The 17586-nt window shown below is 34.1% G+C and overlaps 1 protein-coding gene across 1 annotated transcript in view; it reads right to left on the reverse strand.

Annotated features, from left to right (window-relative positions):
- Positions 1-17586, reverse strand: part of LOC137623755 (integrin alpha-8-like) — a 69606-nt gene that overhangs the window by 15139 nt on the left and 36881 nt on the right. The window contains exons 11-19 of the mRNA XM_068354584.1: positions 17399-17502; positions 15691-15827; positions 13860-14029; positions 13609-13684; positions 12088-12160; positions 8790-9028; positions 8073-8301; positions 5669-5853; positions 780-954 (exon numbers count right to left, since the gene is read on the reverse strand). Of these exons, the coding sequence (XP_068210685.1) occupies positions 780-954; positions 5669-5853; positions 8073-8301; positions 8790-9028; positions 12088-12160; positions 13609-13684; positions 13860-14029; positions 15691-15827; positions 17399-17502 (1388 nt within the window). The remainder of the gene's footprint in view (positions 1-779; positions 955-5668; positions 5854-8072; positions 8302-8789; positions 9029-12087; positions 12161-13608; positions 13685-13859; positions 14030-15690; positions 15828-17398; positions 17503-17586) is intronic.

Consider the following 17586-nt stretch of genomic DNA (forward strand, 5'->3'; position numbering starts at 1 on the left):
CCACTGTCTTGAGTTTTCTTGCTTGTTGGTACACTCGGGCTCACTATTCTATCTCTTTTCTCTTCCTTTTGTTTTGTTAAAATTTTCATAGTTTATATAGGAAATGTTTATTAAAATGTCATTGTTCTTAAATATATTATTATTTCTTGTTTCCTTTCCTTACTGGGCTATTTTCCCTGTTGGGGCCCCTTGGCTTATAGCATCTTGCTTTTCCAACTAGGGTTGTAGCTTAGCAAGTAATAATAATGATAACAATAGTGATAAACTGATATGCTCGCATCTTGCAGAAAGTTTACCCTTGAAGTTGTCACCTACTGTTGGACGGTAATATATGTTAGGAAATAAAAAGTTATTAATGTTCAATTTATAAGTGTCCACTACAACAGTTATGTGCGTGTTTGTAGCCCTGTATGTGTGAGACTCGTACATTTTACCCAATGCGCCCGTTCATTGTTATTTTTATTATTATTATTATTATTACTACTACTACTACTACTACTACTACTACTACTACTACTACTACTCTTAACTAGGCTAAAACAGGAAAAAATAGCCTATTAAGGAAAGAAATTGAGGAAATAGATAAAATAGAAGAAAAGTAATGAACAATTAAAGTAACATTTCAGGAACAGTAACAACATTGAAATAGATCTTTCATAAATAAACTATGAAGATAGACTTCAGTCAGCCCGTTCAGCATAAAAGCATTCGCTGCAAGTTTGAACTTTTGAAGTTCTTTATAAGCATGTACTTCCATGCTGATTTTTCCCCTCTCTTACCTTAGCTCCTCGAACTGGGCTCGGCCCCATATTTGTGAGCGAAAACCTGTGGGAAATCTTGGGTCCCAGCCGGTCTGCTCTGAGGGTGTGGTTCGTGGGTGGAAAGGCAGATTTGATCTCTGACCAAGACAGCGTTTCGTTGACCTTCACCGTGGTTGACTCTGGCCGAGCTTCCCTGCGGCAAGGAAAGAAAGGATTGAGCTTTGAGAAGAAAGTTTGATTATTGAATATTCGTTTGGGGGAAAGGTGTGATTGGGCCTTCTTGGTGTAGATTGTGTAGCGAAGATGTCGGGAGATTTTTTAATGAAATATTTATTACAAGGTAAATATTCAAAAGCAGGCTGAAAGTATTTATTCGTAAATTGTGTTCATGCTTTTTAGAGGATTAAACTATTGTCATTTAATTATAGAAGAAAAAGTTCAGATTTTAATTTCTTTGTTGAAAGAATTAGGAAAAATACATTGAGATGTTAATCATGAATAAATTCCTTTCTTCAAGAGGACGTTTATATAGTTAATGAGGTAAGAATAACTAGATGATAGTATTTCACTCTTGATAAATCTGGAATAGAGAGAAAGCGAACAGAACATATGAAGCACCTGGGGTTTATTTATGAATCTGTATTCAAATAGGAATGTTGAAGTGAATAATGTGTTTATATTCTCCGAACCTTGTTAGACAAAATGACTCATTGTTGAAATAGATAAATATTTAGTATATACTGTATACCGTAAATGATTTATATATAGTATATGTATTATATGTATGTATATATGTAAATATATATGAATGTATGTATGCAAATATGTATGTGTATATATATATATATATATATATATATATATATATATATATATATATATGTATATATATATATATATATATATATATATATATATATATATATATATATATATATGTATATATATGTGTGTGTGTATATATATATATATATATATATATATATATATATATATATATATATATATATATATATAATGTGTATATATACATATAGATAAATAATTCATGTGTATAATTTATACCAGAAATGGAAAGCGAACTACAACCAAATACAGATTTCTCTCTTATCATATCCATCTTAAGCACGTTCCCGAATGTTATCTCTCTCGAATCCGTGTGACTGAAACAATAAAGGAATAAACCAGCCGTGACATTTTCTGGATTGCTGGAATATTCGTACTGAGGGATACGGGAAAATAGATATCTTTCTTTACTCAATCTCTTATCTTTTATTCCATTGTTCAACTGCAGGATTCTCCATTTTAGTACCCCTGTGCTAAATGACATTCCTGGCCCCAACGCCAGGGTCTGTGGCCTAAATTCTATAGAAATCAAATAGCATGAAAATAGCTTTTAAGTTTTCTTGCACTGCAGTATTTGTTATGATTCCTAGAGGTGGCATGAAGCTTCTCAGAAACTATTTTTATGTATTTTTTCTAAAAAGTTTGTATGAAATATTTTATTTGTTATTTTTTCACATATTAAATTAAACTGTCAATTGAAAAAAATTAAGAGTGTTCTTTTCTTCATGGTTGAACCGGAAAGTATGAATGGAACCACTTTTTCAATGTGTAACATCTGTAGTAAAATCTCTCCCAGTTGAAAATTCTATATATTGAATTGATATCAGTAGTAGACTAAACTCTTAACCCCTTCATCACCAAACGTGTATTTAAGGTATTACCAACTTGATCGGCAACTATAGAACTTCGTTGCAACTTCTCTGAACTCTTAGTTGTTTGTTAGTAACGTAAACTGTTGTAAAAGTTTTCCAGTTAAAAACTTTACCAGGGAGGTATTTTCCTTCTACCTTTTTTTGTTTCCATAATAAATTCACAATGCCGGACTGTAGATATGCATCAATATCCAGTGTAGCTCTTTGTTGTTGCATGTTGTGTGAATTGAGTTTATACAAATTATTTTGATCTTTATTGAAGGATGGAAGTTAAACCATTAAAAGACTGAATATCTGGTTGTATTGGCTGTAGGTTCTGCTCAAGATTAGGTGAGAATTAGTATTAGCTGATGATACCATCTAAAGAACAAACTCATTTACATAACTAGGTAGTGTTATGACCTCAAAGGGAAGGATAGAGCCTGAGATGAACTGCAGAATAGCAAAGTGAAGTAAAAATGTAGGTGCCATGTACCCACTACAAAATAGAAATATCCCAAGAAAGGTAAAAGTTGAATTTTGTTATTCAATTCTTAAACCAATACTTCTGTACGTTTGTGAAACGTAAATCCTAACTGAGAAGGTTAAATATAAAATCCAAGCAGCTGAAATGTGAGTTTTGCTTGTAATTTATGGTGTAATTAGAAGAGACAGATTAAACAATACTAATGTCAAAGGATTAGGCGTGGAACCTATAGTTCTTCAAATTAAAAAGAGCCAATTAAGATGGTTTGGAGTAGATTCCTAAAACATCGGCAGTAAAAAGAATATTTAAAGTGGAAGACCAAGAACTAAGTGGAACGATAACTTCGGTAATATATTGCAAGTGACACAAGCTGATAGCACGGAGTGGAGTAGATTAGCCAAGAATCTCTCAACTGACTGACTAACATATTGTCTAACTATAATCAATTTCTTTTAGCGATGCAGATTTGCACCGACTCGCAGCGGTGCCCTTTTAGCTCGGAAAAGTTTCCTGGTCGCAGATTGGTTGGACGAGATAATTCTAACCAATCAGCGATCAGGAAACTTTTCCGAGCTAAAAGGGCACCGCTGGGAGTCGGTGCAAATCTGCCTCGATAAAAGAAATGGACTAAAGCGTCTGGGTAAGCTGTTAATAGTTTTAATTTTATATTTTTTTCATTGAATTATGCAGTGAATTGACTCGCGTTTGTCAAGTAATCTCTTACTTAATGGAAGATGAATAGTTCTTACTAATTAGTTTCTTATTAATTCATTCGCCAACCCATCTTTCCCCATTCCCAATTAATATCCTTTATATAAGGATTATTCGCTACAAGGAAACTATTACCTGATACTTTAATTATCAAAAGCTATTTTTTTTATTCAACATAATGCTCTAAAACATATTTTCACACTCAAATTGATAAGTCTCGGGCTATTCACCAGTCTACAAAATAAAACCTTTATGAAGACTAACCACAGCATCGCTTCTTTTATATGTTCGTAAATATAGTACATAACCATAGAAGCCGTCTACCTTTATAAGACGAATGGGTTTTCCAAAGACACATGGCAAAATTATCGTCCAAACATATGCGCAGTCAAACGCTGGGAAATCTGTGAAAGAGCTGAATTCCAGGGAATATTCCAATGTTCCCCACTGGCTGACCTAAGGTAAAGTGATATTGCAGATATAACGCGAATTTCTAATCATTCGTTACGGCAAATTGTAATTTATGCTTCAATGATAATACGTCAGACAAATGAATACTGGGTGGAATTTGCATTTTGGAGAATTTAGCTGTCCTTCTGTTGCAAATTTGATGGGGAATACAATTATAACCGAATGCAAATTACTGCCTTCACTGCGGGAGACTAAATGATTTTCGTGTCGACATAATATTAACGTTTGTATTGGATACTTTTACCACGCATCGGCAGATGGGATATCTCTTATTTGGTTGTCAGACTTTTGGGATATTGAAATATGAAAAATTACATTCTGTTATGTCGTAATTATTTTAAATGTAGGTATAGTTGGGAATCAAATCAGTATATCAGTTCTCTCTCTCTCTCTCTCTCTCTCTCTCTCTCTCTCTCTCTCTCTCTCTCTCATATCTGTAGTTCATTTAAATATAATCACTTACCTTGATAAAGTTTTCGATATTAGTGTACAATCAATATTTCTTGTGCTTTCAGATACCAGAATGTTTGCATCGGCACAGAAAGTTTCTGGGTTTGTTACCTGAGTGAGCCGGAATTCTACATTAAAAGGTATGTACATAACATATATGGCACTCTGGTGACTGTAATTAGTCTTGAAATCTCATCCCAAAAGTCGCACTGTTAACTGTATGTCAAGTTTCATAACCCAAATTCAAAAAGCTAATCCAACGTCTCAGGAAGGTCTTTGGTGAAAATAAAGTTATTCAGTTATATATTCTTATTCATATTATTCGTATGAGAGGAAATGCCACCAGAAGGTATTATCCGCTCGGTTTTTAGCAATTATGGATGGAGTGGGGTCGCTGGCTTGACGCCCATCTTCATGGATGTTCTAGGAATCTTAGGGATATATATGCTGGCGGATTTGAACTCTTCTTTGTGATCACCCATCGTGGTGATGACCAATTGACCTCTGATTCTTATGCATTCATTATACATATATATATATATATATATATATATATATATATATATATATATATATATATACATATATATATATATATATATATGTATATATATATATATATATATATAGTGTATTTTTAGGTGTCACAATAGGTTTTTAACTACGATTTCCGCACAATTTTTTAATGTACTACATGATCAAAGTTTTATGCCCTGTGAGTTATAAATGGAGAAAAACTTTCCATGATTCTTTGAATCCCACAAAAAAAGTAAAGATGTTCCTTTATCTCTCATCCTGGTTCTTGACTTATAGCAATGATAATTTAAAAACTGTGCGAGGAAATGAGATCAATAAAATTTACGACAGTCTTTCCTTTTTTACTTTCATAATGTTCACGAAAACTGCAATGTAAAAGAACCGCTTCTGAAAAGTTCTTCCGTTTTTCTGTTAGTCCTCTTTTTTTTTTTTTTTTTTTTTTTTTTTATTATCAACATTGGAGTTTTATCCAAGTAGTACATATCGTCGAATGACATACCCGTTCATAAATCTTATTCGTTCCCCGTTGAACATGAATTTTTATGTATATTTACCATTCGCAATAGAGGCGGGCGCTCGTCACGACTTTCACCTTGGCCGAGTATTTGTTATCGCTGAGGTCAGTGTCCTTGCTGTCGCTCTTGACCTTTAGGTCGATGGTGAGGTAGTCCTGCCTTCTGCTCTCCATATACTCCATGAGAGCGAATGGGTTGTGCTCGAAGAATAGGGTGAAATTGACCTGGTGTGTGCGGGAAGAAAATGCAGGTTAAACAAGAGGTGTGCGGGTGACACAGATAATTTGATAGTCCTTTAGGTGCAAAAATTTGTAAGTGCCTGAGTAGAGAATACTGTTCAAATTAAAAAGGGCATTGGTGATTTGATAATATACCCTTATATATATATATATATATATATATATATATATATATATATAGATATATATATATATATATATATATATATATATATATATATATATATATATATATACATATATATATATATATATATATATATATATATATATGTGTATATATATATATATATATATGTGTGTGTGTGTGTGTGTGTGTATATTTACATATATATAAGAGTAAGGTTATGAGATGTACGAGAAGGGTAGTTTGCGAGGTTGAATGTCACGTTGAATGGAGAGTTACTTGTGAAGGTGGATCAGTTTAAGTACTTGGGGTCTGTTGTTGCAGCAAATGGTGGAGTGGAAGCAGATGTATGTCAGAGAGTGAATGAAGGATGCAAACTGTTAGGGGCAGGTAAGGGAATGGTAAAAAATAGAGGGTTGGGTATGAATGGAAAGAGAGTTCTGTATGAGAAAGGGATTGTACCAATTGTGATGTATGGATCAGAGTTGTGGGGAATGAAAGTGATGGAGAGACAGAAATTGAATTTGTTTGAGATGAAGTGTCTAAGGACTATGGCTGGTGTAACTCGAGTAGATAGGGATAGGAACGAAGTAGTGAGGGTGAGAACGGGTGTAAGAAATGAGTTAGCAGCTAGAGTTGATATGAATGTGTTGAGGTGGTTTGGCCATATTGAGAAAATGGAAAATGGCTGTCTTCTAAAGAAGGTGATGAATGCAAGAGTTGATGGGAGAAGTACAAGAGGAAGGCCAAGGTGTGGGTGGATGGATGGAGTGAAGAAAGCTCTGGGTGATAGGAGGATAGATGTGAGAGAAGCAAGAGAGCGTGCTAGAAATAGGAATGAACGGCGAGCGATTTTGACGCAGTTCCTGTAGGCCCTGCTGCTTCCTCCGGTGGCTTGGATGACCTCGGAGGTAGCAGCAGTAGGGGATTCAGTGTTATGAAGCTTCATCTGTGGTGGATAATGGGGGAGGGTGGGCTGTAGCACTCTAGCAGTACCAGCCGAACTCGGTTGAGTCCCTTGTCAAGCTGGGAGGAACGTAGAGAGGAAAGTCCCCTTTTTTGTTTCATTTGTTTGATGTCGGCTATCCCCTAAAATTGGGGGAAGTGCCTTGGTATATGTACATATATATGTATATATATATATATATATATATATATATATATGTATTATATATATATGTATATATATAGTATATACACACACACACACACACACACACACACACACACACACACCCACCTTCGCAACCAAATATCCTTATTTATTTGCTGTATTGACTTATGTCAATGAGAAGGGTGTTTGGATATGAGAATTGGGTTGAGCTCAGAGGGATGGGACACTAAAGAGACATATGTCGTGAATTAATGGAGGATCTATGCATCCCGTGAATGCTAGAGAATTAAGATTTAAGAGATATATGCTGTATGATTAAAATAATTGATGAAGGACAGAAAGAAATTAAACAAAGAGTATTTTTAGGAATTTGATTTTATAATTTGAAATTCTCTCTTTGATATATATATATGTGTTCGCTTGGACCTCAACAATTTCCTTGTTTTATGAAATAACCTCTTAACAGAATTTATTTCGACAAATTACTTTACTAAGCAGGATTCGTTGAAGCATCATAAAAAAAAATATCTCATGTTTTATCTGGTTTTGGTCAAAAGATCAGTTAGGAAAGATAATCCTTGCCTTTGGCATTGCTCTTCGCACTAATTGTTTCAATTTAAAGTCGATTAGATAAGAAAATGGATATAGATTAGTCTTGAAAATTATCCTGACCTTAATGTAGTTATTTGAAAGTCTTGTCCCTTACATTTAACATTATTTTTTTTTTTCATATTGTTGCCCTTCCCTCATTATTTTTTTGAGCACATTACTTTATTTAAACTTTATGGGCCTACTTTACACCCATTCCAGTGACCATTCTTACCTTTTCCTGTTCAACCTTGTAAATTTAACATGATGCAATAGCGGGGTGTTCCCCCAGTTGCTAAACGACGCTGAAGGGCCTCACCGGCCACAACACCTACACACATGTCCCCAAATTCATAACTCGTATGCAATCCTTACCTTCTCTAGCGCTTCGATAAAGGTAAAGACACAAGTGAATTCGTCAAACGACGTCATTCCCACAAGAGTCCCGTAGCGGCATTCAGGTATGAGCCCGGGACCTTCCACTCGGTGGTATTTGATGGAATCCGGATGATTGACTTTGACTTCCACTTGGTAAGCTGGGTCATCACGAGCCTCAACCAAAACAGGTAGACTCATGTGACCCTCTCCTACGACCAGTGTTACCCTGGGTGGTTCGAGGAAGTTTGCAAATCAGAGATTTGATGCTTCAAAGCTTACTTTGTTAGATAAAGAACATGAAACTATTATCTTTCTTTCAAAGCTTTGTACTGCAGAATCATATATTGAGAAAATCTAATTGAAAGAAGTTATGACTGAGGATTTTATTAACATGGTATTATGGGTAAAGTTTTGGATCTGAGAATTCTAAACAAATTGGAAAGAAAGTTGCAAATTAATGTGAAACATTAGAATATCCTTCCATGCACAATCTATTAAGAAAACAAAGTCATTGGGCTCCAATATTGTTGAGCTGAAACTTTTGGTATGAAAAAGAACTCTGTTTTATAAATATAAATTTCTTTTGTCAACTTGAAGAAAATATTAGAATCCCAAAGTGAAATTAAACCGATTCACATCACCAGTCGTATAACCTCTCAATTTTCATTTATACTCATTAGCAACAAAAACAAAAATTTAATCTTTATCTCTCACGGATAGGCCATGATGGACATATCGGGTTTGGAGAAACAGGTATTGTTGTCAGCACAGGTGAGAATTATCGAAGTATTGAAGGTAGTTTGTGTCAAGGCATCCAAGATTGGTGGCACAGGTGTTGTGGTTGGGTCAGGTTTAGTTGTCGCTTCTTCTTCTTCTTCTTCTTCTTCTTCAGGTCTTTTAAGGTCAACGGATATGGAAACCGCCACAGGCAGGCCTATGACTGCGCGGTCACTCTGTGATAAATTAAATGTATGAACTACTTTTTTAATCATGTAAATGGCTAAGACCGCACGCATAGGTAATATATGCAGCATAGTTAATATATGCAGCATAGGTAATATATGCAGCGTAAGATTTGCAGATGGCATATTTCTGTTTAGTGAAATATGAGAGGAATTGCAAAAGTTGATAGATGATTGGAATAGAGAAAGCAGAATGTAGGATTTAAAATGAATATGAGTAAAACTAACATGACTTTCAATAAAAATGCAGACAATAAATAGGAGTTATGGACGAACCTCTAGACATAGTTAATAAATTTAGGTACTTAGACAATAAGTGTTTCCCAAGGACACAAGACCAAAATTAAAAGAAGGATAAGCATGGAATATAGCTTTTTGTAAAACGAAATGAAATTATGAAGAGTAAAATGCACCTTTCCCTAAAAAAGAAATTTATTTAATGAGATGGCCCTACCAGTATTACCTTATGCATCAAAAACTTGGAGCCTTACGGAAGCTTTAGAACATGAGGTTGGTACAACTGAAAGAGCTAGGGGAAGATTAGTAATGGGAATAACAACAATACACAGATAAAGAGCAACATTGATACCAAAGCCAACTAAAGTTAAGGATATTGTACCATGTAAGAAAAGGAAATGGACAAGGTCCGGAGTTCATGTATATTTTTCATTAACTGAAGAATGGCAGCTGGCATTAAGTTTAAGGGTTATAATATTATATTGTACAATTATAAAGAAAGAATTAAAGAAAAAATCATTGCATTGAATGTTATCGACAATATTAAGTAAATATAGGCGGTGCTGCAGTTCCACAGTTCCACACGAGCTTCCACTGGGCAGGACATATAATAACAGACAATAGATGGACATAAAGAATAACAGAATGGATCCCCAGAGATTGATAAAGAAGCAGGGGAAGGAAGAGAAGACAATTGTTTGACGAGCTAAAAACAATTTTCCGAGTAGGATTGTAGCTTAGCTAGTATTGATACTAATAAACAGACAGGAGTAGAAGGAGATATCTGAGGCCTTTGTCCTAAAGTGGACTAGTTACGCCGGATATATATATATATATATATATATATATATATATATATATATATATATATATATATATGTATATATATATATACATACACATACATACATACACACACCTGACCGTTTTATCAGATATTTATTGTCACGAACGAAGTGAGTTTACTTATATGAAAGGCCAATTTGTTTTTAAGATATCTCACCCAACCCGTAGCAGTCATTCCTTAACCATAGATTTCTGAGCGTGGGTGGAGGGGAACAGCTGATATTGTCAGTGGCGGAGTTAATAACTCCTATACCAATAAATATATTCAAATGATATTTCAAGGGATTACACACACACACACACACACACACACACACATATATATATATATATATATATATATATATATATATATATATATATATATATATATATATATATATATATAAGCTTTGTTTCTGTTAATTTTCATGTTAATTAGTGCTATAGGCACGCCCTGGCTGTCACTTTTGTTCGTGAGTGACGACTTTTAGCTAAAAAATCCGTGAGTAGGAGCGAACTACTGCTAGAGTTTTACAGGTATCCAAATTATTTTCAATGGGTTTGACGGGTGTAATGTGATCTACCTCCATATCAATTTTCGTATTGATACTTGCCATAGAAAAGTTACTCTAGCCATTTTTTCGATATTCGCGAGAGGCTCATTTTCGGCGGCCCCGTAAATTACTCGTAGAATACTTCGCATATCTAAATGAAATTTTTAGGGCTTCGTGGGATTGATTTTTACTTCGTCCATACCAATTTTCATGTTGATATCTGCCATAGAAAAGACACGGAAACGTTCATTTCGGTATGGGTTGAGTGGTTTTTTGGGGCAGTGGATTAAATTGTTCCTCGAATAATTTAAGTGATACTTTCGGCCGAGGTGACAATAACTCCTATACCAATAAATATATTCAAATGAAATTTTAAGGGATTATATATATATGTATATATATATATATATAAATATATATATATATAAATATATATATATATATATATATATATATATATATATATATATATATATATATATATAATATATATATATATATATATATATATATATATATATATATGCTTTGTTTCTGCCAATATTCATGTTCATACCTGCTATAAGCATGGCCTGGCTATCACTTTTGTTCGTAAGTGAGGATTTTTAGCTAAAAAGTCACTGAGGAGCTGCAAACTACTGCTAGAATTTTACAAATATCCAAATTATTTTCACCGGGTTTGATGGGTATTATATGAACTACATTCATACCAATTATCATATTGATACTTGTCAGAAAAGTCACAGTAGCCATTTTTCGATATCAGCCGGAGGCCGATTTTCGGTGGCGCCGTAAATTATTCGTAGAATACTTCATATATCTAAATGAAATTTTCTGGGATTTATGGGATGGATATTTACTTTGTTCATAACAATTTTCATGTTGATATCTGCCATAGAAAAGCCACAGCAAACGTTTATTTTGGTGTGGGTTGTATGGTTATTTTCGGCAGTGGAGTAAATTGTTCCTAGAAAAATTCATATATCCAACGGTAAATTTCATTAATTAATGAGAAACAGTTTCTCTGTTCCTGCCAAGTTCCCATGCAATATCTGCAATTGAAAAGACACAGCTATAATGTAGCCTTCTTGAATATGATGTTAAATGTAGCAACATTACCGTGAACTGCGTAATATTGAGCGACATCAACGAGGGACAAGGCCGATCTCATAAACAATATCCATCCCGAGTTTAGTTAGTTATAACTACCGCGAATTTACTTCTAAGATACTAATGATGGCTATAGCGATCTGGGCAATAGTATGAGTGTTTCATTGGCAGAAGAAATTTTATTGATTTCTGTGTTGGATAAATATTTGTGTTGTGTTTCCAAAATGTTTGAAGCATTGTGGCAGTTAGAAATATACATATACTGTATATGGTATATATGTGCATAGGAAAATGTGTGAACCCTCTCTTATGAAAACTTACCTTGGCAAAGATAGATATCCCAACCCCACTGACTCTGGTGTCGACTGGACGAATCTTGTAGGCCATGTCGTACCTGCAGCGAAATGTCAGTAGTTTTGTAAAGAGACTTAAGGAAATAATGATCTAATTGTAAGGCTATTAGTTTATCAATTATAGATGCGCTGGAAAACATTTTAGGCTTGGATTAAAAAAAAAAAAGGTTATTACTTTTTCAGTTATATATATTTTGGAATTTTTTTATTTTCTGTTGCTGTGTGTATAAAATGGAGAAAATATAACTTTCATATTCATATTCAAATCAGTTTATGTGCGTGATTATGCGAAATCTTAACCAGCACCTCATGCATTACTCGACTAAGTAGCTACTCAAATATCTGCCCAAATGATCTGAAATCGAGTCCTAAGAATTAAAAATAATTATAGTTATATGAATATACAAACGAAAAATTCATAAGCATTAGGAGTGTACCGTTGAAAATTTGCAATCTTCGCAGGAATATCCTGATAAACTAATTACCATAATAAAAGCGTTTCTTATACATACACAGTAAACAAAACAACAACAGTGTATGATCCCCTACAGACAGTATGCGACATTCACCTCATTTGTGCACATACACTTACACATCCAGAGTATTAAGAATCTGTTTCTCTTTCTTCATTCCTATGAACTATAAAGTTTACAATTTTCTTTGCTACCGTTTTCCATTTTTCCACATATCCAACTGTCTCATACATTGCTGCATTATTTTAAAATGTCTCATTTCCTCGTATGCCATTTATATTTTGCAAAATATTTTTCTCAACATCTGCATCTCTAATGCCTTTCATTTGCGTGGAACATACATACATCTCCCACTTCAAGGAAGTTTGTCTAACAATGCTTTCATACATTCAAAAATTGGTTTTCCCTGAAGTTAAAGTCTCTTACAAAAACATGCTACCTTTGCGTCACCAGTTTAGTAATTGTCTTATCATATTCTACCATTTCCCAAAATAGTTACTCCCAAACATGCACACCAGGTGCTCCCAAATTTTCACTCCTCGTTACTCTATCTTTGTGTTTCCATTTATACAAATAACATTAGTTTTGCTTAAACGTACTTACCACTCTATTTTTTATCAAGCTGTTTGAAATATTTCTAGTTTTTGCAGATTTTCACCACCAACCCCAATTTGTGCTATATCAAGTTAACATTAGTTAATCCACATTGTATTCACATAGTTTGCGACCAAATATCATATCCTGTTTTATACCTCCTTTAACCAAAAAAAAAGAAAATAAATAAATAAAATAAATATGTATATAAACGTACAAAGAAATCTGACCAATAGTGAAACTTCTCAGGAATTTCTAATGAAAGTTCGTTAATAGATGAAATGATGAAAGTGAGGAAAGTTGTTCCTTTTTGGTAATATAGAGTAATTTTTTTTTTAATTCCATATTGATAAACTAATGAAATTGTATAATTCCATCCACCTGTTGAACGACATACTATATATACCTAATTGTTTCTGTACCTGTGGTCATTTGTGACTTTGAAGACAAACTTTGGAGGATCAGACTCATCCTTCAAAACCATTCGCAGCTGAGCATCTGTAGGTAAAAGAATAACTATTATATACTGCGCCGTTCATGATGGAGTCAATAACCTACAGGTTACTTTGCATGAAGGAAAGAAAGAGGACACCAGAGTAGACAAAAGTGAATTGCGTCAAGGTATGGTCATTCAAATGAGTAATACATCATTAAAAAATAGAAATGTCCTTACCGATGTCCCCCGTCACATTAAACGCCTTGTACCGAATGTCGATATTCAGATAGAAGCAGACGCCCTTCACTTTCCGATAGCCTGCTAGTTCATTGTCACAGCTATTCTCGTTATTCAGCGCCTCGTTCTGGAAGCTCACATCCCCCACTAAGGTGATCACTGGAGCTGACCTTTTCGTTAAATATGAGGGTAAGAGGAGAGCTTTTCTTATCTTTCCCGTTAAATATAGTAAGAGGAGAGCTTTTCTTATCTTTCCCGTTAAATATAGTAAGAGGAGAGCTTTTCTTATCTTTCCCGTTAGATATAGTAAGAGGAGAGCTTTTCTGTGAAATATAAGGGCAAGAGGACAGCTTTTCTGTTAAATATGAGGGTAGGTGTAGAGCTTTGCTTATCTTTCCCGTTAAATATAGGATGAGGAGAGTTTTCCTGTTAAATATAAGGGCAAGAGGACAGCTTTTCTGTTGAATATAAGGGTAAGAGGAGAGGTTTTCTTATCTTTCCAGTTAAATATAGTAAGAGGAGAGCTTTGTGAAATATGCGAGCAAGAGGACAGTTTTTTCTGTTAAATATGAGGGTAGGTGTAGAGCTTTGCTTATCTTTCCCGTTAAATATAGGAAGAGGAGAGTTTTCCTGTTAAATATAAGGGCAAGAGGACAGCTTTTCTGTTGAATATGAGGGTAAGAGGAGAGGTTTTCTAATCTTTCCCGTTAAATCTAGTAAGAGGAGAGCTTTCCTGTTAAATATAAGGGCAAGAGGACAGCTTTTCTGTTAAATATGAGGGTAGGTGTAGAGCTTTGTTTATCTTTCCCTTTGAATATAGGAAGAGGAGAGTTTTCCTGTTAAATATAAGGGCAAGAGGACAGCTTTTCTGTTGAATATGAGGGTAAGAGGAGAGGTTTTCTAATCTTTCCCGTTAAATCTAGTAAGAGGAGAGTTTTCCTGTTAAATATAAGGGCAAGAGGACAGCTTTTCTGTTGAATATGAGGGTAAAAGGAGAGGTTTTCTAATCTTTCCCGTTAAATCTAGTAAGAGGAGAGCTTTCCTGTTAAATATAAGGGCAAGAGGACAGCTTTTCTGTTAAATATGAGGGTAGGTGTAGAGCTTTGTTTATCTTTCCCTTTGAATATAGGAAGAGGAGAGTTTTCCTGTTAAATATAAGGGCAAGAGGACAGCTTTTCTGTTGAATATGAGGGTAAGAGGAGAGGTTTTCTAATCTTTCCCGTTAAATCTAGTAAGAGGAGAGTTTTCCTGTTAAATATAAGGGCAAGAGGACAGCTTTTCTGTTGAATATGAGGGTAAAAGGAGAGGTTTTCTAATCTTTCCCGTTAAATCTAGTAAGAGGAGAGTTTTCCTGTTAAATATAAGGGCAAGAGGACAGCTTTTCTGTTGAATATGAGGGTAAAAGGAGAGGTTTTCTAATCTTTCCCGTTAAATCTAGTAAGAGGAGAGCTTTCCTGTTAAATATAAGGGCAAGAGGACAGCTTTTCCGTTAAATATGAGAGTAGGGGGAGAGCTTAGCCACTACAGTATTTAATAGAGGAAGATTATCTTAACAAAAATACGAGGGATTGTTGATTATTTTTTTAAAGAAAGTTTCTTAATTGCTTTGCAAGAAAACAACTATGAAAGAATTACACCACAATAATAATCTGGATGCTAATTCTCAAACCAAAGTTAGCTATTATTATGTAAATTAATTCTTCATAATTAATACAATTTTACTTTACTTTTATCATTACCTGGATAAAAAAAAAAATGTTAGCATGGTTTTGAATGAAATTAAGATTCGACAAGACTCCATAAGTGAATTACTGTAAACTACCATTCTTACATAAGCAAGACTGCATTGTTTGATTCCACTGCTCCAATGACAACATCCGGGTATCCGTTACCATCCATGTCGATGCCACCATCTAAGCTGAAGCCAAAACCTCGTATTACACCCGGGAATTGGGAGGCGCGAATGACCTGAGGAATGTACATTTTGTGTATGCATATATATTATATATATATATATATATATATATATATATATATATATATATATATATATATATATATATATATATATATATATATCACCCACGAATGGCATTTAATACCGAATTCTATCTTGGGAATATATATCCACTTGGAATTTATTTCATGGTAACAGCTTCTGGCCGGGTAGAGATTTGAACCCCTACCTGTTCGGCCGGAAACCATTCCTGCGAAGACTCTACCGACTGAGCCATCAAGAGAGTTTCCGGCCGAACCGGTGGGGGCCCGAATCTCTACTCGGCCAGAAGCTGTTACCATAAAATGAATTCCAAGTGGATTTATATTCACAAGATAGAATTCGGTATTAAATGCCATTCGTGGGTGATATTTACATTGATTGAAATCATGTGTGCTAGTGATATATATTCATATATATATATATATATATATATATATATATATATATATATATATATATATATATATATATATATATATATATACACAAATATGGGATTTATCATAGAAAGTAAACTTATTGCATATGCAGATGATGCTACTCTTTTTGCTTTAATTCCATGTCCTGAGTGTTTTTTATTGGTTTCTGAATCGCTTAATATAGATCTAGCTGAAATACGTGCGTGATAAGTATTATGAGGTAAGTAGTTGAACCCCAACAAAACTCAAAATACTGTTTCAAGTAGGTCAAGAACAATGGCTCCTCAACATCTAGATCTTGTCATCAACAATGTTTCCATAGCTGTATACAACTCATTTAAGAATGTAAGTTTGATTATTGATTGCGAATTTACGTGTAAAAAACACATCCGGTCTGTTTCTTCTTCAATTACACGAAAAAAAGGCATATTGAGTCTTTTAAGTTTTTTGGTGATCAATCTAACCTGAGAAAATTTTAAATTCTTTCATTCTGCTATGTTTTGAATATTATTTCCCTGCCTGGTCTTAAGCTGCATATTTCAATCCTAATTTGCGATCTATTAAATTTCTTTCTCCTGGATGGGATATTAATCTCTGGCACTACCGTTTAGTTAGTGTTTTGTTTAAAATGCAAAAGGTTTATCATAATTCGGACCATTGCAATCAGATCTTCCCAAACTGTACCATCATGTACGAAGTACTAGGTATGCATTTAATTATAATAGCCTTGCCTTCATCATAAAGCTCAACACTACTCAAAGTTTTATCCCAGTTGTGGCCCGAATATGGAATGGTCTTAATCTAGAGATTAAATCGACGGAACTTCAAAAGTTAAATTTTGTTGCAATTGGGTTTTTAACAGTTAACATAAATCTTGTTTCATTGTTTATATTAACGTTGTTACTGATCTTGAAATATTTTATATAAATTATATACACATATAAGATTATAAGTGTTTCTATTTGTACGAGTTTTTTTATGAAAATTATTTTACTTTTTGTCATTGCAAAGTAAGTTGTCCGCACGATTCAAATTATCAAAATGTTGTTTGCAATTCTAGATTCCGTCTACCATACCCTCAGCAGCTTTCTCAACTGCCTACCAGGATTCCTTAATCATACCTGTTTAGGTTCTTGTATCAACCCTCTTGGAGAACCGTTGTAAATGTAGACAATCCCACTATTGTCGTCTTGAGAGTTGGCGTAGGGAGCTCCAATGGCTGCGTCTAGTGAGCAAAAAAAAAAAGAAAAAAAAAAGAAAAAGATAAAATTTGTCTAATAAAATTTTGGGAGGTGAAATTTTCATACTT

This window comes from Palaemon carinicauda, chromosome 2 (genome assembly GCF_036898095.1).
Source record: "Palaemon carinicauda isolate YSFRI2023 chromosome 2, ASM3689809v2, whole genome shotgun sequence".
Classification (NCBI taxonomy): domain Eukaryota; kingdom Metazoa; phylum Arthropoda; class Malacostraca; order Decapoda; family Palaemonidae; genus Palaemon; species Palaemon carinicauda.